General features: G+C 41.0%; 1 protein-coding gene across 2 annotated transcripts in view; it reads left to right on the forward strand.

Moving 5' to 3' along the window:
• Positions 1-25,826, forward strand: part of SLC60A1 (solute carrier family 60 member 1) — a 58,685-nt gene that overhangs the window by 24,041 nt on the left and 8,818 nt on the right. For both annotated transcript variants that reach the window (XM_075196142.1, XM_075196141.1), the window contains exons 3-8: positions 15,433-15,631; positions 16,152-16,391; positions 16,548-16,731; positions 18,403-18,518; positions 19,349-19,522; positions 22,101-22,248. In XM_075196142.1, the coding sequence (XP_075052243.1) occupies positions 15,433-15,631; positions 16,152-16,391; positions 16,548-16,731; positions 18,403-18,518; positions 19,349-19,522; positions 22,101-22,248 (1,061 nt within the window). The remainder of the gene's footprint in view (positions 1-15,432; positions 15,632-16,151; positions 16,392-16,547; positions 16,732-18,402; positions 18,519-19,348; positions 19,523-22,100; positions 22,249-25,826) is intronic.

Consider the following 25,826-nt stretch of genomic DNA (forward strand, 5'->3'; position numbering starts at 1 on the left):
AGAGTATCCCTGTTTTTATGACCTATATTTGGTGTGTTTTCCTGTGGCCGTGGTATATCCCAAACTTATTATGAATGATGGATATGTAAGACCCGGGTCTAATTAATAAACATTTCCTATAAATTTTCAAGTCCACTGTAGTCTATCTGATCGCAAAGAAGCTGGGAGTTCTAAAAGATAGGTAGCAGGAATCTGTGTTAAACAGCAGGTGAAGATACCGCTAACACACGGTACATATACCTCGATTTGAACTGGCTGACTATGAAGCGAACTGGATGGTGGTAATTAATATTTTACAATTCAATTTACTATTGACACCTTTGAAATTGACTGGTGAAGATTAAGAATCTATACTTGCTCTTGTTAATAATAGCCATCGATAACAACTGTTTTTCCGATCTTGAACGTTAAGACTTTCCCCTATGTGCACTGGAAGGGGAGAAGTTTTGGCGCAATACAAACAAGTGTCCTGGTTCTCATTTTTTCTATTGGTGGTAATAGTGTATTCTTTTAGGTATATGCTATATATGTTTTTAATGTTTATTAAAATGTTTTTAATTTAAAATCATTGATGTATATTATTATTATTTGGTGGCACCCTAGAGTCTAAATGGATCGGATACGCTTCTTATTTTTTATGTAATTTGTTCTATTGGATTATATTTGGTTGTCACACAACAACCTTTTAAGGAACAGCAATCAATTTGTATTATTCAATACTGACTTGTATGTTAACAAAGTTTAGACTTTTTAATTACTACACTGGTTGAGATATAAATTAATTGACCAGTGCCCTATTAATTCCCTCTTTTGGGGAGTTTTGATTGGTCTATGCATTGTGTTCTTTCCACAGTGATCAATAATCTCTGTTCTTCATGATGTGTATGACATGTTCAGCAAGTAGCTGATAAATAAGCCAGAGTCTATACAGAGTTATATACAGAAGCAGAACAACCTATTGGCCTTGTGTATGTATACTCCTTAAGCACACACAGAAAAATAATGATTCCCACTGCTTTGTACACGGAGTACAGGAGCTTTCATTTGTCAGATGCTTATTTTTAATACTTATTTTCATATTTACAGTGTCAGCTAAAACATACAGCAGCGTCAAACACAGGAAAGCTCATAAATAAACAATTCATTTTTTTCTGAGTAAATAAATTGGAGATTTTCATCATAACAATAAAGTTAAAGGAGGAAATAGTCTTTTAAACAACGGAAAAAAAGAACGTTCCCAGACACGTGAATAGATGAAAAAGATCATCTTCATACCTTCAGTAATGATATCCTGGAGCCTCCCTCAGAGCAAATTTGGCTTGGAGACAGGTGGAGCTTAAACTAGGTGCTGGCTGTGCCAGTAACAATATCCTGTTGTGTAATGTAAATGTTGTCTCAGATGGTGTCAGGATCTTAAGTTCGCAATCTGAGCCCTCTGGTATCATCCAAGGGGTTTAGAACTCTTCAATCCTCTTTGCATGTGCACCACACATTCAGGAAAAATGGAGAGTCTAACCCAGTGTTTCCCAAACCCAGTCCTCAGGAACCCCTAACAGTGCAGGTTTTCCAGGTCACAAGTGAAATAATTAGGACCAGATGTGGATCTTTCAAAATGTGTCAATCAGTAATGATTACACCTGTGCTCCAACAAAGAGAGAAAGAAAACAGTCCTCAGGGGTCCCTGAGAACTGGGTTTGGGAAACACTAGTCTAACCCAAAACCCAATCCCCAACACTGGTAATAGTAGTTTTTTGCTGATTGGTTTAAGAATAATTATCAGGATGTCATTCAGCTTACTCCATACTGCAAGTTAACATACACCCAGTTCAGCATACTGCTATCCAGTGGTTAAATTTATATATTTTACTACAGTTACCCTTCAGAAACAGACTTGTAAGTTTGTTTTTCAGCATTTCAGCTAACTGGTAATTTCACATTAATTTCTGTCCTAGTAGTGGGTAGAATTGTAAATATTACCATCATATCTTATTCTTATATCACAACTGGGATTTACCTGCATCTTCAGTAGCTAAACTAGCTACATTTAATTACATGTATTGTCTCAGATATAACAATACTTATTTTGGATGGCGCACACTTTTGTTGATCCCAGAGCTGAGATCCCTGGGACAAGTTGCGAAGGGATGTGGCCACGCAAATCGCGTCATTAAGTCCTTACAACTGCTCAATACCGCTATTTTAGTCATAATAGGGTGGGGGTGACATGTTTCACTGTGAATCCAGCCGTTAACCCCCACACACTGCACCAGGGAATTAGGCAGCATACAGGAGTTCTGAGAACATTCTGTAGCAAATCATATTATAGGAATATTTGCAGCAGCACCGAGTATTTCAGGAGACGTCAGCAAGGATTTTGATTTTGTGTGGGGTGAACTGTTTACTCTCCACTTAAGTAATTATGTTAGTGAGGACAGAGAGAGGAAAAAGACAAGTGGAAAACCACAGACTTGGAACTTATTTAAAACAGGGGTGCAATATAGCATTTTGTCATTATTTGCCTATTTTATAAACGTGCTTTACAACAATACATTTTGCAAAACCAGATTTAGTTCAGGTTATTTTTTTTCCACAGCAGCAAGTCTGTTCTTCAGATATAGTTATTCTTATTTCAGTCTACTTAAAAAGCATTAATGTGCCTGTAATGACACTTTTTGACCATTTCTTTCCTAGTAAAATATTGCCATTTTAGGCCAGGTGTTAGCTATTCATTTTATTGGGAAAAGAGTTGTAATTGAAGACACTGAAGAATGGAAGATACATTTCGTTCAGATGGGTCTACATTATTTAGTTTGATTCTTTTAGTTTATTGATTTATGTGTTTTCTTTTTTGCTGTGGTCAATTATATTTTATTTATTTATCTTTGCTGTTACACTGGTTTCCCTGGATTACTCTGTCAAGACAGACCTAACACCATTGGGATAGTCTCAAAGAATGTTTCTGAAATTGAATTTTGATGGTTCTTAAATAGAATTAATAAAGTTTTTTCTTTATTAAATGTCAAATTAAATTGAAAGTATACGCAAAGGGCTGAACTAGCTATATTTTAAGCTTCAATAAGGAGTCAGAGAGTTAAATATTGGAAAGAGCAGTGTACTACAAAGGCACATCTATATGCTATAAAGTTCATACATTAGGCAGCACGGTGGTTTATTGGGTAGCACTTCTGCCTCACAGCACTAGAGTTCATTTCCCGACAAAGGCCTTATCTGTGTGGAGTATGTATGTTCTCTCGGTGTTTTCGTGGGTTTCCTTCGAGTGCTCAGGTTTCATCCCACACTCCAACATACTGGTAGGTTAATTGACTGCTATTAAAATTGATCCTAGTCTGTGTATGTCAGGATCTGCCTGCAAGGTTATGCATTACATGCTACTTTGCCTGGCAGCTCCTGCCTTTTGACTTTATTAGTGTGTATTTACTGCAGTATCTCTGATCACCAGAGGTACTGCTATCTTGCCTTTCATGTTTGCATTAGGGGTTAACACTTTCTCCAATTATCCCATGCACCTGGGTGTGTTCTCATTTGCCTTATATATATACCTGTTCCTCCCAGCAGTCATTGCTGGTTATTGTTGTCCCATCCTGTTGGCACATCCTGAGGTTATTTTCTGTGGTCACTTCCTCCTGTTTGTGCTCCTGGATTTATGCTGCTGGAGATCTATTTCAACATACAATCTGCTGACCTGTTCCTTATGTGAACCTGGGATTTATCTGTGCATTTCCCTGTGCATGCTGCCTGGAATATTTCCTCACCTCCCATTTACCTGCAACTGCTGTATATCTGGTAAATTCTGCAAGCTATTATGTCATCAACTGTTTATACTCTCCAGCAATAAACATTGTTTGTTTTTTCACCTATCCATGGCTCCTTAGCTGTATTTCTACATTGATCCGTGACAGTGTATGCCTGTGTGTGTGTATGTTAGGGAATTTAGACTGTAAGCTCCATGGGGCAGGGACTGATGCAAATGACAAATATCCTCTGTACATCACTGCGGAATTAGTGGTGCTATAAAAATAAATGATGATGATGATTCATCCAACTTGTTTTTTTTGTTGTTGTTGTTAGCTTTCTGACGTTGAATTTTGCAATATTTAATGTATACAAGTATTTTAGAATCCTGCCATATAAACATCTACACTCTGACCAGTGGTATTCATTTGGTCTGGGATTCTACAAATTATTGTGCACAATTACAAACCTATATAGTTTTTATATTTTAATACAGTAAAACCTTATTTAGAAGAAATAAATAGGTTTTCCAGGCAGGTAGAAAACAAGCAACTCTGACACAATATTAAAAGATACCAATAAATTCTTCCACCCAGAAATAGCAACATGCAAAATACCACATCATGCCTCTGCTCCCTTATTGCTTTTGCAGACTATTTATCACTACAGTCTTTAAATCACAGCTGACTGTTTGTGATCCTTGAATTCTGTCTGATACAATAGAAGCACAAAAACTGCATAGCCAGAACATCTTAATGAATTGGCCATTTAATTGGCAATCTTGCTTGGAAAGCTATTTTCTTACAAAATGATTTGCTGCAATTATTTGCTGCATTTTATCCATTGTAACCCATGCACACTACTTACCAATTAGATGCTCTATAACTTCAACTTAGAGCATTTTCATCTTCATGTCCAACAGATAATACAACATTATTTAGTAAGTCAATCTAGTGTTAGATCACAGAAGTACGCAGCACCTTAGACGTACTGTACTAATATTGAAATAACTGTGGGACCATATGTTAAAGGTTAGAGCTTCCTCGTATCTTTTCCACAGGATTAACAGGATAAGTGGGAATACGTTCCTATGGCTTGAGCAAACTTTTAGGTGAAATGAACAAGAACCTGACACACAACGAGTAGTTCATATTAGCTTACATGTCTGTCCCCACTAGTGGGACATGGCAAAATGGGGGCACGACCACACCATGCTTGGGGGCTTGGCTATGCCGCTATAAGGCTACGCTAGGATGCCCATTACATAACTCCTTTCCCCCAACATTCACCCCATGGGAGTAACATGGGTACTCTGTCTCGATGTCCTTCGGGTAGGACATCGAGACAGAGCCCTAAAATTGGGTCTGTCCAGCTGAAGGATATGTATGTACTAGCAGTTCATTGTCCTACATGACCATTTATTGGTACAAAACTGTTTGCCAGGCACAGTGAGGTGGAACACAGATAACAATGTTGACATGGCTTGGAAGGACACATGGAGGTTAAAGATATGAAATATATTGCATTTAAAGTATACCATGTGATCTTACAGAAAACAATGTTATACAAAAACAAAACCTAACAGATACCTTTCACTTAAAGAGATCTAGTACAGATTTTTAAGGAATCATTTATTGCTTTTAATTAAATCTATAACTGAGTGTATTCCCTACAAATTTCTAAAATTTACAAAGTTTACAAAATTTATTATTGTATGATTATATTTTATATGTGGCAGCCAATAAAGGGTGCATCTTCTAGGTCTTGACACGCCCTCTTGTCAGAATAAAATGCGTCCTCACTGTATGACCGCTATGAACGTAAACAGGGGCGGATTGGGACTTTAAAGTGGCCCTGGAAAAAAATTCTTGAAGTGACCTCATATGGGCGGGACCAAGACAATGGTAGATGTGGCCAACACAAAAGTAGGCGGGATTTAGAACTACTGGAATTTGATTGTAGCAACACTTAGGAAAACCTAAGTGTGATGACTTAAGACACAGCGGGTCATCTCTAAAGCAATGCAGGGCAAAAGCTGCCAGTCCTGCGTTATAAAATGAGACATTACACTTTTGCATTATCTGCGACTGGTTTATGCCTCTGTGATCAAACTTGTTTAGTTGCCTACTAACACATCCTTACAATATTCCCTTCATAGAAACATATCTTTCTTTGGTTAATAAGTTTAACTATTACAAAACATGTTGGAATGATTGTATCTGATCAGTCTGTAGAGCAGCATATGAGCACCTCATGCACTGTTGCATCTTCCCTTGACGTCATGAGATGCAAACTACCAGCCAAATCTCTCTCTATGGGGCATATTCAATTGTCGCGGGTTTCCGCGGCGTTACAACTACTTCCGTTATTACGGTAGTAGTTAGCTGGATTTCAGCTCGCGGCTCAGGGAGCTGCGAGCTGAAATCCAGCATGAAAACTACTGTAATAACGTTTTTTCTGTGCACTATTCCTGTAATAACGGTAATAGTGCGCGGAGCGCGAGATTTTCGGTGTCTCCGCCGACAATTGATTATGCCCCTATAAATAATATATAAATGTGTACTGTGTGTTTCAAAAAATGCATTAAAAATAATCCTTATAACTAATGGCTATCCACTGCAATCACCACAAAGGGGAAATGCTTCAAGCATCTGCAAGAAAACACTTCTTTTGTAACAATTGTGTATTAGCCCTAAATGTGCCCAGTGGTTGGGGGATTGCTTTGACTTAATAACAGTGCAGGGAGGGTTGGCACACAATGGCATAAGTGAAGGAGAGGGTTTGCTGGTGATATAGTAAGTGCAGAGGAGGCAGGATTAACGATATTGTCAGTGTAATTGGGGCTGGCCAAATGTTTAACAAAGTGATCTGAGAAGGAGACCAGTTCAAGGTAGAAGGCAGGCAATGGAATCGATGCAGCAACCACAAAAACTGTGTGCACTACTGTTAGATGCCCGCAGCTCTGCCGTCACGAGCAGTACACGGCTAAGCGGGAATTACCTCCTAACTGTCCTTGCAGTCGGACCAAATCCTGACTAAGCAAGAGAGTCACCCAAATTCGGGACTGCCCCACCAGATTCAGGACAGTTGGCAGACTGTCCTGCTCTCTCCAACCTGTTCTTGTCACTTTCACTCCCTGTGGCTGCTGGTTTCTTTAGCTTATTTGCCGCTTGTCTGGATCTTGGATTGCTGGAGGCCGTATATGGAAAAAATAATGGGTACATGAAATTTAGAAAATGCCAACCAGCCCCAGCATTAAGTCAATAACATCCACATTTAGTAATCAGGCCTCCCTTCAGTCCCAACATTAAAATAATAGTACTCACATTTGATAAATAGACCCATTTCCCTCCAACTAACCCAAGCAAAAATGAATATCATTTACGTTTAACATTACCATTTCCCACAACCATCCCCGGGATTGAATAATTCTTATTCACATTTAATAAAGAGCCCTCCTCCTCAAACTCAGCCCCACATTCAATTAATAGCCCCATACCACCCCAGCATTAAATCAAAGGCCCCGTCACCCATCCTAATTTAATAGGGCCCACTATTATATTAAATAGCCAACCACGAATAAAATAGCACCCATTAGCCCCCACCTAATCTTCATCATTAATTTAATAGCCTACCTCCCACCATTGCACTATTAAAACAACATTCCTCCCTTCCCTTATATCACACATTATATTAAGAACCCCCCATTCCCTCACACAGCATAGCAGCCCCCCTTCTCTCTCTCTCACACAGTATAACAGGGCACCACACACACACTAGCAGCCCCCCCTCTTCTCTCACATTTACCTGTTTACAGGAGCTGCTGCAGATTCCTCTGTCCGCTCACGTGGGACGGCTCCTGTCACATGGTGCACGTCCCATGTGACATCTAGCACTACGGGGACTGGAGGAGGGAGGGAGGGACGGATCTACAGAGCGGCGGCCACAGTAGAGAAGACAAGCCACCCAGCACCACACTGACCCCTCTCCCCCCCCCCCCTTCCCCCGCTGGCATTTGGTCTGGGGGGGAGGGGCTTAATATATATTTTTTGTTTTTTAAACTCCCCCAAAGAAACATCAGGCGCCCTCCTGTGGCCACCGGCCTACCTGGAAAAGTCCCAGTAGGCTATATGGCTAATCCGCCCCTGAACGTAAAACTCAATGACTATACCACCTTGTTGCATCTCCTAGTATACAGTGCCATTATTTTATTAAAACTCAATTTTGTGTTGTGCGTGAGGGTTACTTATATTAAATATCCTTTATGGGTATAGTCACATAGATACTTTATAAACCTGAGGTTTTAAGTCATAGGTGCAGTACTTTTAATCATTATAGTTCTCGCACCAAATTATCAATGTAATTTCATTATTACTGTCATATAAGCGCTAACAATTCTGAATGATTGGATGAGAGGGCTCAGATCAGATTTTGCATCAGTTAGAAGCTTTTAGCTAGGTAGTTGTGTGGTGACCATGCTGTCTGCCCTTAATCACAGTTCATTCTTATACATACTTACCAACCTTTGGTAAGTTAATTCCGGGAGATCACAGGCAGGGGAGGTTGGTGGGCGGGAGGGGCGTGGCGCAGTAATTTGCATCATTTTGCCCCCCCGGTTTGATGCAGGAGGCGGGGCCAAAATGAATTGCATCATTTTGAACAGCAGATGATCATATGCAGGATATTTGCCTGCCTACCCGAATTTCGGGAGTCTCCCGGACATTCCAGGAGAGTTGGCAAGTATGTTCTTATAGTTACAATAAAGTATAGCATTCCAGGATTCTAATAGTTGTTAGTGCTATGGTCTATTTCTCTGCACCATACACTTGCCACCAGGCTAAAAGAATTTCATTGCTGACCACTCTGAGATTACACAAGTAGTTACAAAGGGACTGAAGTGCCCTGTAATGCCAGGAGCCTTCCCTTTAGCAATGTAGGTTGGCTTTAATTGTTATTAGGCAGAGGACACAACTGGAAACAAACATTATGTTATAAATCAACAGCAGCAGCAGTTATTTATAAATCCAGTGCTATATACCCTTAACCTAAAGTAGGACTGCCCTCTCAAACTGACATTAACATTAGTGTACTTTAAAAGTGACAGTTATAGCAAATCAATTGATCTAACAAACACACCACAGCAACCAGTTGTTAAAAAGCAATAACAGTTTGGCATTGTCTCATGTTAATTATGTATGTTCAATTGAAAGAAGTTACTGATACAGTTTAGGCCATACTTGCCAACTCTCCCGGAATGTCCAGGAGAATCCCGCATTTCGGGTGAGTCTCACAGACTCCCGGAAATGTATGGCAATTTTCCGCATCTGCCCACTTCCTAGTCATTACGTCACACCTGCCCCAGGGAGGCTCCCGGACGCCAACTACAAAAAGTTGGCAAGTATGGTTTAGGCTATAAGAAACCTTATAAACTTTGCATGTAGTTTATTTGTCCTCTGTTAGTGAGAGGGATAACCTCTAAGATTGAGGCTTCACCAACCTGTAAACTACTTTACTTTATGCACCATAGTTTATTATATTTCTAAAGCTTGTGGTTATCTACAGTGCCGCACCTATTAAATACAAGGTGACCTCATATGCAAACACCAGAAGGAGCAGTATATGTTGGAGGCTTGCTCCATTATTTAATATAAATGAAAGCTTTTTTCAACAAAGAAAGTATTCCATGGCTTTTAATCATATTTTAAAGTCTTAATAAAAAATGGGCAAATTTAAGTTTATAACAGCTGTTTTAAGCTTAATCTAAAATAATGCTTAGAAAGTTAGAAAATACCTAGCCTTGAGGCTTTGTTTGTGTGATTATAATGTTCTAAAACTGCTCCTAACAAGGACATGTGTTTTACTCTTTTACTGCAAGGGCATATAACTGAATGAATACTGAATGATCAGACCATTCATTATTCTAGGTGTACTAAAACAGGGATAGTCTAGAACAGTGTTTCCTAAATCTGATCCTCTGGGACCCCTAACTGTGCATGATTGTAAAAGAACCACAGATGGTACTAATTATTTCACTTGTGATAGTGTGAGACCTGGAAACATGCACTGTTAGGGGTCCCTGAGGACCGGATTTGGAAAACACTGATGTAGAAACTGGAAGTTTATGAGAAGTTCAAAGATAATAGTCTGTCCATTATTATTATTAACAATGTTTTTATTATTACTACGATCATTAAAATAGTAAAAAGTGTGCACAGATGTTAGCATTGCTGCCTGTGAGGAAATAGGGTACTACTGGACTGAGAACTTTGTATTCATCACCAGTTTCTCACGGTTTAATGTACTTTTTAATCCTTGGCCCAGTCTAAGTATATACACCAGAGCATCAGTGTATTATGTGTATTATTATTTCATGTTATTAGGTACATGTTGTCCTTGCTATGACCTGCAATATTGTATGTAGTATAAATATAAAGAATATTGCCATACTGTGTGAAAATAACAGGACAGCAGCAGTCATTTTGCTTGTGTTAGCTAATGTAATTATCATTTGTCTCAAATGCCCATTGTTATGAGGTGCATCTAAAGCTGGGTACACACTACACTGTTTTCGTCCAATAATCGGCTCAAACAGCCGACATACGACCGACATACGACCGCTCGTTCAAAAGTCAGGTCAGTGTGTGCAGTGACACGATGGTCGAAAGTCTGCCTAAATGGACGATTGTCGCCTCATTTGGTTGGTCATACCGTTTAATATTTTCGTTCCAATCTCGTTTCTGCTGTGTAGTGTGTATAAACTTCCGACCGATCCACAACAGTGAGTACGAAATTACAGTCATTGCTCACGACAACATGGCTGTAAAAAGTCGCTAAAGGGACGTCCGCTCTTCCCTTTATCGTCCTAAACAAGGCTAGTGTGTATGCAGTCCATGGGCCGAGCGATCGGACCATCGATCGCATGTAAAATCGCTCGGCATAAAAAGTTGGTTGAAATTTCTGTAGTGTGTACCCAGCTTTAGATTTGGTTTGTAATCAGAATAATGTCTAAGTTAACTAGCTTAAGTTAATTAGCTAGGCCAACAGGTAATCTGAAAGGTAATGAGGTTAGAACTTCTAAATAATATGCAATGTGAATCCACAGTAATATATAGGCTGAATTAGCATTGGGAAATGTATCAATATGTATTAATATAAATGTTATTTTATCAAAATGTATCACAGATTCAGATGGGGGCAACACTGCTGATACAATGTGTCAAAAGTCTTATTGTTTCATGCAGGGGCTGATCTAGACATTTCTTTTAGAGTGGGCAGTTTATCCATTAATCCTGACTCCTCCCCATCCAGTGCCAGCCCCTCCCCTCTACAGTCCCGACTTCTCCCCCTCTCCAGTCCCGACTCCTGTAGGCCCTGTGCTCTACAACACTATGTGCCTCACAAATTAATGTTTATTAGGATACAAATCAGTCAGGTTTGGTCTTTGCTTTATTTTAAGTAAAACACTATAAAATCAATACACTGCTGCCCCTTCATCACACTGTTTGCCCCATCATCTTCACTCAGATGACTGGGGCAGTGATTCCTCTTTCCTTCCGACATAATTCATGGAACACATGGCAGGTTGAAATGGGGTAGGACCGGAGGCAAATGCAGGATTTGTAATGGGTGGGTTTCCAATCCATGCTGCCAGAGTCAGCATGACCTAGCATCATTGGCTATCATTTCAGCCACTGCGAGACTGCTCTCCAACCACTTCCCATACATTTCAAATACACAGATGATGCTGCATGCACTACTGTTAGGTGCACACAGCTCGCCCTTCACGAGCAAAGTAGTTTGAAGCAGGACACACCTACCAACCGTCCTTGCAGTGGGGGCAAAGTCCTAACTGACCGGGACAGTCACCCAAAATGGGGACTGCCCAATCAGAATCAGTACAGTTGGTAGACTGTCCAACCTTTTCTTGCAGCTCTCCCTTCCAGCTGCTGCCAATGTCTTAAACTCAGTATCTGCTTGTCTAGATCCTGCAATGTTAGGGCTCTGTTTGGGAAAAGGGATAGTTACCCTAAATATGGAAAGTCTAGCAATGAGTGAACCCTCTAGGCCTCCCTCCTGTAAACCAAACCAACATTAAATCAATAGCACCCACATTTAATAAATATTCCTCCCTCCATGCTACCAGCCACAACATTAAATTATTAGTATTAACATTTAACAAATACAACCATTTCACCACCAGCGCTACCATGTAATAGACAGGCCTACCCCTGCCTCCTTCCCACCACCAGCCTTGACATTAAATTAATCGTATTACCATTTAATAAATAGGTCTATTTCCCCCAACCAGCCCCAATATCAAGATAAAAGCATTCACATTTCCCTGTGAACCCTGAAATTAATTTATTAGCACCCACATTTAATAGAGACCCTACACTGCATTAATAGAACCCAACCCCACATTAATAGGACTCCAAATAAAATGAATGCCCCAATCGGCACCCACATTATATTAATAATCCTCCAAAAATACCTGCTTGCCACGTAGGATGCTAGATTAATTCTATTTTATCTATTCCTCCCCCACCAGATTGCTTCAGTCTCTGAAATGTGAGAAGAGGGTAGGAAAGGAGAGAGAGAGAAACATAACTGCAAGACAAATATCCTCCCCTCTCCTGCATTCTCTCCAGCAGAGCCTCCGGACCTTTGAAGTGTATGGCTTGAAGTGTATGCCTATCACTTCTCTAAATGTTATGTGCTGTCATTATAGTCAAGGCCATAGGGTCCCTGTAGTCTTAAGTGCCCTGGTCCCCCAAAACCTTAATTCTGCTCTGCCCTCTTCTATTATTTTACTGGGAAGAGCAGATAGTTTTTAAATGCCAAGTAGAAAAAATATTAATAAAGTAAATTAAATAAATATAAAACTATTCTTATTTTGCTGTATTTGTCCCATATGGTAAATACAGCCAGGGGCAGGCTGGCCTGGGGGGCAGAGGGGCATATGCCCCCAGGCCGGTCCCATAGTGGTCTACTTTGGGCTGGGTCACTGGGCCACCTGCATTTTTTCTTCATTTAAAATAGGCTGCTGAGTCAAGTCTTGCCCCCCCCCCCCGGGCTAAAACTTGCCAGCCCTTCCCTGAATACAGCCCTGGCCAGCATGAGCAGTTGGCAAATTACATGTCCATGATGCCTTGATGTTTTGTTGTTCTTATTGGTGGTGCAATACTAAACTGCTGCAACTGTTCCCACTGGTGGGGAAAATGTACAGGTAGATATCCTCTTTAGTTATATCTCTCATTACTTCCAAACCACTAGAAAAAACAATAAAAGGATTAAATGTGTTTGCTGTAGCTCTGAATGATGCAATTGTTTCCAATCAGGACATTTTATCATACCAGCCACTTCTGACAGTTTGTTCCTCTTCCTGTCCACTGACATGTTTTGATGTCAGCGACGCTGCTATACAGCAGCAGTTCTCTGTCAAGGAGCTGCCCCCCTTCCCCCCACCACATGCGGGAGGGATGGGGGGGCTGAGGCTGGAGAAAATGGCAGGTAGCCGATGCGCAAATGGCAGAGAGCCCTGTCAGGTTCCATTGTACTCCTGTTCCTCTCAGCTGAATGACAGCGCATCGGAGCCGCAGTTAGTGTTTGCTGGTGCAGGAAGCAGTGCACAGTCTGGCCAGTAGCTTCAGGCAGTCCGACCCTGGCAGTGTACTACGGGGACAAGGGGGCGATCGTCCCAATCGCACCCCCCTGCATCCACCCCTGGTTTCATTTAGGCGTGCAGTGTCATTCACTGTTGTAATATTGTAACCCCATGTTTAGTGTATCCCACCAAAATAGCTAATTGAGTCATTCCATTGTATAATCAAGGTAACAGGGACAGTATGTCTAGCAGCTAAAGTGTCCACTGAGAGACCCCTGTTGTAAGTGGGAGGTTTGAGACATTTGACCCGACTTCCTGTGAATACAGGAAGAATATAGGGAGAGGAGAATGTCCGGGGAGCTATTCTAGCTCCTGGTGTACAAGACATCAGCGAAAGGGACTCTGGGCAAGGCATCGTGGTGCCGCTGGAGAAAACCCTACCAGGACAGGGTCGGTGTGAGCCAGTAAATCAGGCTGGGCGACACCATAACTGTTTTGCTAATCGGTAGTGGTAATATTGCGGGAGGATAAGACTCTGAAAGAGACCAAGATTATTATTTTGTAGTGCTGACTGCAAGAGGCTGCTGGAGGATACATGTTACCATTTATCCTCTAACTTGTGAACGTCTTGTGGTGTTGTGCTATTGTAATAAAGTTTTATTTTGGATATATTCTGGTCTACCCGAGTGAGTTGAATCCCACAGAGTGTAACTGCCATCCCAGCTAAGGGTGGTATCCTTACACTTCCTCACAACGCTCGGCCATGGTTTATTTTACAATTCGGGCCCTATCTGTCTGGAGTTTGTATTTTCTCCCGGTCTCAAAAACATACTGGTAGGTTTACTTGCTTCTGATGACATTAATCCTAGTGTGTGTCTGTGGTAGGGAATATAGATTGTAAGTTCCACTGGGGCAAGGACTGAGGTGAATGGCAAAAACGTTCTCTGTAAAGCAGTGTGTAATATGTAAATGTTATATATATGAAGGTTAGTAAGTAAATACAAAAAATTAAATGCCAAACGCTCTTTGTACATTACAACATGCTTCAGCGTGTTGCATACACAACACAATGCAGCATATGGATCCTGAACCCCTGTGGTCTATTCACATTATGTTATGCAAAACAACCAATGCACCAAAATATAGTTAAAAACACCCGAAAAAATTTACAGCGAATCTGTGATGCCAGGTAGGTGCATCTAAGCATACCACTGCAATGCAGTGTAGATGGACATGGGGTAGTACACTCCCAAATATAACTTGGCTATTATTACATATACTTACTACATATACTTATACTTCTGCTATTTTCCTTGTTGCAACTAGAGACTTTTTACCCTGTAGTACATGGATCTTTTATACATATGGCTTTAGTGGAAGTAGATGAAAGAACACAGCCGAGAAAAAAACCCATGAAAGATTTGTGTTACATTCATGCTTCACATATTTGAAGCGACCACCTTCTTTTGGCCCTAGAACTCTTATTTACCAATAAGTACCTTAATAAAAGGTATTTAAAACCAGGTTCCTAGCCCTGATTACTAGTAAATCTGTATTTAGAACTTTCCAATTAATAGAAAACAGTACAGTTTTGGAAAAATAGATTAACTGTAAATATATATATAAATGAGGTCATAGCAGGGGTGGTGGAACTACGGTGGTAGCAGGGGTGCAGATGCTACAGGCAGCCAGCGGGGCCTACCTCCCAGGTCAACACCCCATGTAGCAACTGTGGGGCTGCAGACAATTTCTCATCTTCAGCTTACTGAAGCTCCCTCTAGTGATCAGACTATGGCTGCTGTCACAGTAGCCAAAAGGAACCCTGTGATTGGTTAACAATGTTGGCTGTTTGCTATTGGTTACTATAACAGCAGCCATGGACTTCAGTAAGCCAGAAGAGGTGAGAAATTGTCTACTTCATGTACATGGGAGCCCTTAGTGAATTTTACTGTGTGACCCACAAATGTCTAGTTAATCCCATGGCTCCTAAGATGGGTAAAGTATTGGCCCTTTGATGCTATCATGAACTATATTGGTGATTTTTCAATACTATTATTATTTTTTACTATCTACAGGTTGAAGCTCTGTTTGTTTATCCTCTTCATATCTTCTCTTATCATCTCCTTGGTCTTTGTTATCATTCCATTTTGCCAACATGTTGGTCTTCTTGCATTGGTGATGGCAGTAGCCGGGCTTGCCATGGGCTCCATTGATACAATTTCCAATATGCAGCTGGTGAAAATCTATCAGCAGGACTCGGCGGTTTTCCTGCAGGTGAGAACTGTGCTGAACTTCCAGAGACCATAAGTGACGCAAACAAGGGGATTTTTTGTTGACTTTGATGCAGGTAGCACTGTGATAGAAACTAAAACTTCTGATTTTACTTTGGAATGGGAACAATAATAATTTCATAATATAACGAATAAAATACGAAGAGTACCAATGTAGCAAAAATATGGTAGAGAAAAAAGGGTGGAGTCATTTAACTGCTGAAAATTAGCTTTACCAATAAATCAAAAGCACATTTTTGTTTTAGAGGAAAAATATTTTATAAATGTGACTTCCAAATGACTTCTAACTCCAGAACATTATAGTACAACAGTATACTTATTTATATTTGTCTAGGGATGCTGAAAGTGACACGTTGGTTGTGCCTAAAATAAGGCTGAGCTGACATTAAACTTTACAATATGGTTATAACAATAAAGCTGGGCTGCCATTAAACTAACCAAATAATATATAATAATATGTCTTACATAGTGTTGGATTGAGTAAGTTGTGTTCTTTTTCTTAGGTACTTCATTTCTTTGTTGGGTTTGGAGCTCTGCTGAGTCCTTTAATAGTGGACCCATTCCTTTCGGATACCAACTGCATCCAATCAAATAACACGCAGAATAAAAGCATGAACCTTGAGCACATCCGAAACACCATTAACCCTCATCATCCAGGAAATGTGTCCCACTATGTGCTTCCACTTGACGGGCCAGTATTGACAAATGTGTCGTATGCCTTCTGGATTATGGCTGCCATAAATGTGAGTAATTAATCCTTCTACTAATATGGTTTCAACACTAGGCAGTGGTAGACAAATAGCCTTTCTTTGCATATGTTACTCCAATTTGTGACAATATTTGTGCTTACCAGAACCAAAATCAAAGTTGCTTTAACCTTCTGTCCCATTTTCCTCCAGCTTCCAGTGCCCATCGCTGTTTTCCTAATGATGTACAAGAAAGGTGTGGTGCCTGGATGTGGGCACAGAACTGGGTCTTTGCTATCTGAAGATGAGCTAGCAATGGAAACTCAAAAAGAGAATGAAATAATTGACAGCCATGTGCCAGAAACACAACCACAGGAAGAACATAAGGAGGGGAAGGGTAAGAAGTGCTATTTTGACAATTGTTAACACACATACAGTTTACTTTAAAGGGGTCTATTTTACAAATACGGTTTACTCAAGATATAGAATATTATTCCCCCAAAAACATGTTCAGCTCTGCAGTCCTATATAATATAAAACAAAAAATTGATGAGGGCGCTTGGATTATATCATGCAAGAGGAGATGCTTTGGAGAAGAGGCTTGAAACCTGGTTACTGTGGTGTAAACTACCATTTGGATTTCAATATGTTTTATTGATTCGGTCTGACATTAGTAACAGTGTGAAGCAGCAAATAACACTGGATAATTATATGCAAACTACACATAGAAGGAATATTAAAGGGCTTTGTTCAGAGTGCGGGAAAGTAGCAAGGCCATAACTAGAGTCATAGCAGTCCATGCGAGGTCTGTGGGGCCCCACAACACAGGGGCCCCTGTTCCTTAAAATACAAACTTAATATGGCTTCATAACGGTTTTAATTAGGTAGTTATGCATTTGCAAAATAATGTGGATAAAAATATTATTAATACCCTGCTCTACTGGATACTGACTGGTGTAAAGCAGACATGATGGAGGGTATGATTTTATCAGTGGGTAGAGGGTCCCATCATAATTTTGCTATAGGGCTCAGACATTCTTAGTTATGACCATGGAGAGAGGGTTGTGATGAGGGGGGGTTGACTATCTCAACAGCCAACATCCAAATACAGGTTTAAACTACAATTTAACAGTACAGCACTTAAAATAGCTGTACATTAGATTTTTATTATACGCCCATTAGTAGGTTAATAAAATAAATAACAGAAAACAAAGTGCTAAAAAAAACATAACTTATCATGTAATGTACCTAGACAAGTAAAAAGGGTGTCGTAAGTGGTGACAATCTTTTAGATTGTACTTCAAGCTAATGTACTTGAAGAACTTTACATTTGGGGGTCTATTTATGACCCTTCGTTTTTTTGACTTGATACTTTTCAATCCTTATCTCCTTGATAAGGATTGAAAAGTAACGGCTGTGTATTAAAAAACTTCTCAGGGACAGCAGTGCCGATAACCTGCTGTCCCTGAGAAGTGACTCACCTGATCATCGCAGTCTTTTCTCAATTTTCAAGGCTGCGGTGATCTTTCCTTTTTTTTTTTCTTTTTTTGTTAGTGCGCATGCACCGACTGAATAGTTGGTGCATGCGCAGTAACATCCTTGCCGGCAAACTGCAGGATGATTGACATGAAGGGATCACATGATCCCTCCACACATGCGCTGTCCAGAGCAGAGCTGGACAGCGCGAAAGTTTTCAGATATGTTAATGTACGCCAGCTTCAGATGGTGTACATTAACATGTAAAAAAAGAGAAAAATTTCTCTAGTTAGCCTTTAATACATAGCGGTTCTGAGCACTTCCCATACACTGTTATGGGGAGTGCTCAGAAAAACGATAGGAAATGCAAAGCAGCAGATATCTGAGATATCTGCTGCGATGCTTCAATAGTACATAGTGATTTCACGGTAAACCCCCGAAAACTGTTGTTTTCGGGGGTTTACCACAGGAAAAATGCTTGGTAAATAGACCCCTTGATGACTTATGTTTCACCTTGTTAAACAAGCAAATCCTACTACCATCCACTGTATTGCATTTTTCTCATTGTAATGATTATTATTATTTCACTCAGGTTATGGAGTTTCCTGGCATTGCTGCCAGAGTAAAACGTTTTGGAATGCTCCCTACACATTTTTTGCGATTCATGTCTGCTCAGCAGCAATTCTATTCATGAGCGATGGCATAGTGGTGAGACATGTATACATACACCAATATAACATACTGATGCTGGGCAATATGTGCTGTGTGATATGAAAAGCAACGTATATAGAGTAAAAGAGAGTAAGTTATTGAAACTGATGATACTACCAACCGAAAGAGAGGGCAGCAGAGATAATCATGTGCTACTAAACTGTCTAGATGTCAGATAAAAATAATCAGTAATAGATATCAGTTTGTACAGTTGAGGCCACAGTGACAGGCATGTACATCAAGTATGGAGCTGACAGATCTGGAGAATATGGTCAGATAGATGAAAACAATACATGTATGTGTTTGCCTTCTGAAAATAATTATAATGCAAAAAAGACCTATATGACAACATATACAGAAGACTTTGGATATTCAAAAACAATTCTACAAATCATGACATGTTTGTTTAATGCTGTTAAATTAGTGATGTAAACTCATTAGGTGGTAACGGTACAAGTATGGGCAGAATGACCTAAAGTAACAGCAGGTATTAGCACAGGGCACAGGAAGAGATGGCAAAATAAATAGAGGAATGGAAAGTGAGCTTAGTATAGCTAAATGCTATAGGCAGGGAAGTACTGTACAGAAATGAGGTGCAGGGTAAGTTTAAAGGCTGCATAGTTATAGAGCATGCTCTCATGTGGCAAAATATCTCTGGACAAAGGCTTTTTGCTTTGTTAAATGTGACACTGCTGGTTTCTGGTCTCTCCAGGCTTTGCTTGCTCGTGGAGAATCTGATATAGACATGCATGAAACACGTAACAAGTGCGTAGCAGAGAAGTGTAGAGTAGGATCCTCTTTTATTAACATGAATATATCTTTCATAGGGGGAATACTCTGGCTTTGTCTATACTTATGCTGTGGAAGAACCACTGTCTCTCGCTCACAAGACAGCAGGATATCTACCCAGTCTCTTTTGGGCCTCCATCACCCTGGGAAGACTCATTTCCATTCCTGTATCCTACAAAGTGCCACCACGTTCTATGCTCTTTATTAACCTGGTAAGCAGGGGCGCACAGAGCATTTTTAAGGGGGGGTTTCCCCTCCACCGAAAAAAAAAAAAAAAAAAGTGAGAGAGCTGCCGCACATGCGCAGCAGCTCAGTTTAGGCAGCTCTGTACTATACAGCAGCCGCGGCGCTGTCAAAGAAGCATCCGCGGCGGTAATGTATACAATACAGCACCGCCGCGGACGCTTCTTTGGCAGCGCCGCGGCTGCTGTATAGTACAGTGCCGCTATATAGGGCACTATTTTAGTGGAGGGGAGGGGTTTGGAGACCCAGGAACCTCCCTTGTGTGTGCCACTGGTAAGATGCTCAATTGCGGATGCTGCAGTAGATAACATTGTGTCCAAGATAACTCCTACTTAATTTTGGTTACATGAATGCATATGCAAGGAATAGAATCATCATGTAACTGAACACTGCATCCATACTGCACTGTTGTCTGTATAAAGTGTGATTGGTAACTGGTCCTTGACACCTACAAAATCCCCATGTTCATATTAGTATACATCATATTCCATACATATTGTTTTACCAATGTTCCAAAAAGTTTAGAACTGCTTTGGTCTGTTAAGCATTTGTGAAAATATCAGTGTGTACCAGGGGCGTATCTAGAAAACTGTTGTACCCGGGGCGATTTAGGGGGGGGGGGCGATTTAGGCCCCGCCCCCTTTCTAACATCTTAGGCTGCCGACGGCTGCACACTATGTGCAGGTCCGTCCAGCCGTGACAGGCAGGGACAGTGTGCTGCCCGGCTGCTCTGATTGTGTTTTAAACACAATCAGAGCAGCTGGGCAGCACACTGTCCCTGCCTGTCACGACTGGACGGACCTGCACATAATATGCAGCCGTCGGCAGCAAGTGTCTGCTAGGGGGGGGGGGGGGCGATTGCCCCAATCGCCCCCCCCTGGATCCGCCACTGGTGTGTACTGACCTCATGGTCACATTTTGATAAGCTGTATAAGGGATATAGGTCGACTATCCAGCGTCCCACGCAGTGAGCTAATAATGAAAGACTCTGAGACAAGTATTTGGCAAAATTATTTTGGCCACAGCTTTATTAACACTTCCAAACCAGGCAGACAAGCGGCGTGCAAGGCTAATAAAATTTACCACCTTTTCCAGTTCCATCTGGAAAAATAGGGCGTGTTCTGCCTACTACCATGTAGGCACCGCAACAACGTCCTCCGGAGACCAGCCCCCTTGGCATAAATCACCCTCCAATTGCTGAAACCTGGCACGCCGCCCGTATTGGCCCAACCGTTGAAGCTGGAACAGGCATGTGGCCGTCTTCCCTAGGTGATACTGCCCTGCTGGCTCCCCACTTCTTATGCCTTGCTCGCCGCTTTTCCGCCCTTACAACTATGACAAAGCAATTTGAGCAATAAATTATATTCACAAAGCATACAATGACAACAACATTACTTGTCAAGCATTTACAAAGATTACATATATAAAGTGCTTAATATATAACATGTATTTTTATATTTTACATTTTATTTTTATTCATTTTTAAAGAAATACCTGCATGTACTGTAGGGGATGGGTGGGTGGGAGACTGAAAAACTATGTATAATAAACTTCATTCTCCCTCTCCTTTAACTACCCTCACCTTGTCATGCCTACTTTCTCGCCCCCTGCCCCCTCTTTTCCCTGAGTGGCTACCTGCACTGCTCAGGTATAACAAAATAGGACGGACTTCAATGTCTGCACCCCCCTTTCTTCATGTCACTTGCATCGGGCCACCTGGCGACCATCCTCCCTTATCCCTCTTCGACGCTATTGCTGCGCTTGCGCTTCCTTCAAGCTGCAGTGACTGCAGCTCAGGCTGCGTGTACTGCCGGCACATTAACAAGCACCAGCATAATTTCCCTAAAACAGTGACAAAAAATGATAAAAAAAACATTTGGCAGTGTCCACTTGTATGTAAGCAGGCCATGTAAATACTAACAGTGCAATACATTCCAAAACTGCTATGCAAAATATATTTTAGTGATGTAATAGTAAATAGGTTAACATGGATATACAACAATATAACATTTACTATAGTATAAGCAATAGCCTTTACTACTATTTATTTGCTTGATTGGTTTAGTTGCAATGAATCCCTGACACAAGGATCCCCATATTACTTACAGTATGTACTGTAACTTGTTTACTGTAAACAAGTGGTTACTAAACTGTGCGCCTAGGCTCCCTGGGGTGCTTCAGAGATCTCTCATGGGTGCCTCGGCCAGGGTCAGTGGTAAGCAAAGCGGGGGACAACTTGGTAACTATTTTGGCTTTGGGGTGCCTTGAAAAAATTATGGAGACCCTAAGGGTGCCTTGAACTGAAAAAGTTTGGAATCCACTGCTGTAAACAGTAATAAATAATTAAAGTTAATTGTTGATTTTGTGTTTATGTTTTGATGTCAGAGGAAAAATAAAATGGCTTTCCTTAGTTCTATGTCGTTTTAGTAGTAAATTTTGCAGGATGGGAACACTGCACATAATTTTCAGTTGTATTGCCCCTTACTGAGCAGTCGTTTCTGTGAAGAAATCTGATTTTTGCCATATATCTTTTTTCTCTCCCACCAGATTGGAGTGGTGGTGACATTCCTGTTTTTGCTGTTGTCACAGAAAAGCACCGCTGGTCTTTTCATAGGAACGGCTTTTCTTGGTCTTTTCCTCAGTAGTGTTTTCCCCAGCATGCTGGCCTACACAGAAGATACCCTAAACTACAAAGGTGAGGAGAGTGTTTCTGTCCCATACATAACTATGGGGCATGCGTGACATGTGAGTGTGAAAGCGTTAATCAAAGCAAACCCACCTGGTCTGTCTATCAGCAAAATCCCCCATAATATATTCCACGCTCACTATTAAAAGCCACCACAAAGATTTAGTTCAAGAGCTTACGTTCTTAGGAAGTCTTCATTTTACTCCCTGACTTGTCCCAAAATGGAATCACATCCTAAATTAATCAGATATACTATAACTCAAACAATTCCATGCATAAATTTAACCTTTATAAACACCAAGCCTAACAGACATGTGAATTCTTTAAGAACACAACGTCAAATGATATAAAATGGGATTTAATTTGACAAAAAGTCACAATATTTTATAAAAATTGTGATAGCAAATTAACATACAGAAAGTTAAAAAAACCTCACTCATTTACTTTATCTGCTTCCTCCGGAGGCTAGAAGGTGGACAGTTTCTCAGTAGCAGACTGACCCCAAAGAACTGACAATTTCTAAAATAATTTCTTTAGTTTTAAAACTCTCTCTTGCCCAGACCTCCCCTCTGTGACATCACAGCAACTGGTGTGTTGGTATACTAATCTGGTTTATAATCTTTGGTTTTATTGCCCTTTGTTCAAAAACATGTCTAGTAATGAGTTCTGTAAATACTATAACTCTCTTCTAGAACATAGCAGAGAAATGAAGTTAAGTCCAAAAAACATGATATTATTTTCTGCACATATACATAGGATTTATGATTATATTACATTGGTTCCATTGAGAGATACAGTACCCCATAGCTTCCTTATGGGACCAGTATATATAGATGATACATATAATGTGGCTAGTTCCAAATGAATAAATGTATATAGTGGTCAGGGGCAGGCTGGGCTGGAGGGCAGAGGGGGCATCTTCCCCGGGCCTGTCCCATAATGGGCTACCATGGGCTGAGTCACAGGGCCACCTGCATTGTTTTCCTTTAAAATAGGCTGCTGAGGGGGGGCGTGGCTTGTAAGCCGATATGGCCGGACGCTTGTGAAAGAGCTCCGGCGGACACTTAAAGAAAAGGCCAGGTTCGAGTGAACGGAGGGTGCAGAAGAACACCGAAAGTATCCCCGCAACACTTTAGGGTTCCGTGTCCCTAATTGTGGATTGCCCTGACGATTTTCCCGAATAGCGGAGGCCAGCTCTTCCCCCGGAGCACGCTTGGGCGCCATTGCGGTGCCTGCATGGGCGCTCAGTGAAAGCAGCCCACTACCACAGCAGTGACCCTGGTGTCACAAGCTCTGACCTACAAAACTACAAAACCACAGAAGGTAATCCGAATCCAGGCAGTCCAGACCCACTACCAACTGTTACAAAAAGTGGCTACTTAGACCTGGGACCAGACGAGAAATATTTTGGCGCGAAAAACGCTAGTCGGTGGGAGCAGGTGAGAGATACCAGCTCCTAAGAGAGTTAAGAAATTAAGCAATATAAAGAAGATATATACAAGAAAAAATATATTTGCAATAAAAAAAAAAAAATATTAAAGAGGAAAGATAAACAGCTTTATATATTTGTTCCCAAAGGGCTTAATTTGTCTGGATATCCCAGTAGTACAGTGCACTAATAACATAGAGAATATTAACAAAGAGAGAATATTTATTCTTGCTGTTCTGGACACTTTTACAAAGATATATGTTAGCAGTGGACGTGATAATACTCCCTCTAATGGTTTGAAAGATCACTGCAACATAACCTGTACTTTACTACACAAGGTTGTTCTTAGCTGAAAGCATAACAGCAGAAGCAGAATTTATAGCATAACATCTCGAGACAACTGACTTCGAAATAATTTCTTTTCTGTAAAGCAAATAAGAGAGTATTTCATCTATATTCGTAAATCCTCTGGGATGTAATACTCAAATGAAATTGGAGGGGAACACTGCCCACTCTATTTAAAGTTGAAGGGGTCTAGTCTAAAGTCATTTATCTGGTGAACTGCCCTTTGATCTCTATCGTCTATAATGTACAAATACGTTAATTCATCCATGAGCGGTAAGCAGCAACGCACTAAATCTGAACGCAAAAGAGGAGCGAGGAATGTTGGGCAAGGCAACAAAATGAATGACAAAGATGTAAGTGACAACTCAAACGCTAATCCTTCATCTCCGCCTCGTGCTAGTCACATGGTGTCGGATACACCAGCTCTTTCTTATGAATCAGTGGTTCGGGCCATTAAGGACACTATGGAACCATTAATGCATCAGCAGATGAGCACTCTTACAGCTGCCATGCATGTGCTTAAGTACCAAGTCTAGCAGATCACTAAACAAATCCAGGTAAACGAGCTACGTATTGGAGAAAATATGTGTGATAGTGGAAACCAGAAGACTCTCACAGATTCACTACTTAAAACTCAAAAACAGATGCTGAATAATCTGGATGACTTGGAGAATAGGTCGAGGAGAAGTAACTTACGGCTGGTAGGTCTACCAGAAACGATTAAAGGCCCAGCCCTCCTAACATTTGTATCTAAAGAGTTACCAAAGCTTCTGGGGTTAAGCGAAGATTTTGCCAATATGGATATTGAACGTGCACATAGATTGGGACCGCCAAGAGAAAATATGAAGGAACGGCCTCGCACTGTTATCTTCAAATGTCTCAACTATACGCACAAAAATGCTCTCTGGATGGCCTCAAAATCATCGGGCCCGATAAAATGGGAAGGTTTTCGTTTGCTGCTTTTCCAGGATTACTCGGCAGAAGTCACTAGGGCGCGAAAAGAATTCTCCACGGTTTGTTCTGCTTTGGTAAAGAAAGGGAAAAAGTTTGCTCTTTTGTACCCAGCAAGCCTGAGGATCTTTGAAGGCCAAGATTATAAGGACTTTATGACTGCGGGCGACGCGCAAGCTTACCTACAGGAAGTGGAAGCCAGTGGCGGATCCAGGGCGATCGCCCCCCCTAGCAGGGGCTTGCTGCCGGCTGCTGCACACTATGTGCAGATCCGTTCAGCAGAGAGAGTTAGGGAGAGAGTCCTGCCCAACTGCTCTGATTGACACAATCAGAGCAGCCGGGCAGGACTCTCTCCCTAACTCTCTCTGCTGAACGGATCTGCACATAGTGTGCAGCCGTCAGCAGCCTTAGGTGTCAAAAAGGGGGCGGGGCTAAATCGCCCACCCCTAAATCGCCCCGGTACAATTAACTTCTGGATCCGCCCCTGGTGGAAGCTGAGTCAGCAAGCCAAAGAGACTGATTAGGCTCTGGACTTACCATCATCATATTTCAGCTTGTCACCATATTTGAGTTACCGTGTTAGATGATCTCATTCCCGTAGTCACGTAAATATACCTTTCTGATCTTATTGTGTTTAAATGTTTAACTGTATTTAAACTATTAGAATGTTAGTTATATACATTTTACGCGACGGGAAGGTTTGTGAGCATTATCTGGTTTATTCAAATAGACTCAACACTAGATAGGCTTAAGGTTATTAGGACACTAGTGTTTGAAATCTCTCAAGAATATTTCATGCCCAATAAGGCCGCAACGGTAACTAAGGTTATGTTTAATGTTATAGTATCGCTCAACTCAGGCG

This window comes from Mixophyes fleayi, chromosome 2, assembly GCF_038048845.1.
Source record: "Mixophyes fleayi isolate aMixFle1 chromosome 2, aMixFle1.hap1, whole genome shotgun sequence".
In the NCBI taxonomy this organism is placed as follows: Eukaryota; Metazoa; Chordata; class Amphibia; order Anura; family Limnodynastidae; genus Mixophyes; species Mixophyes fleayi.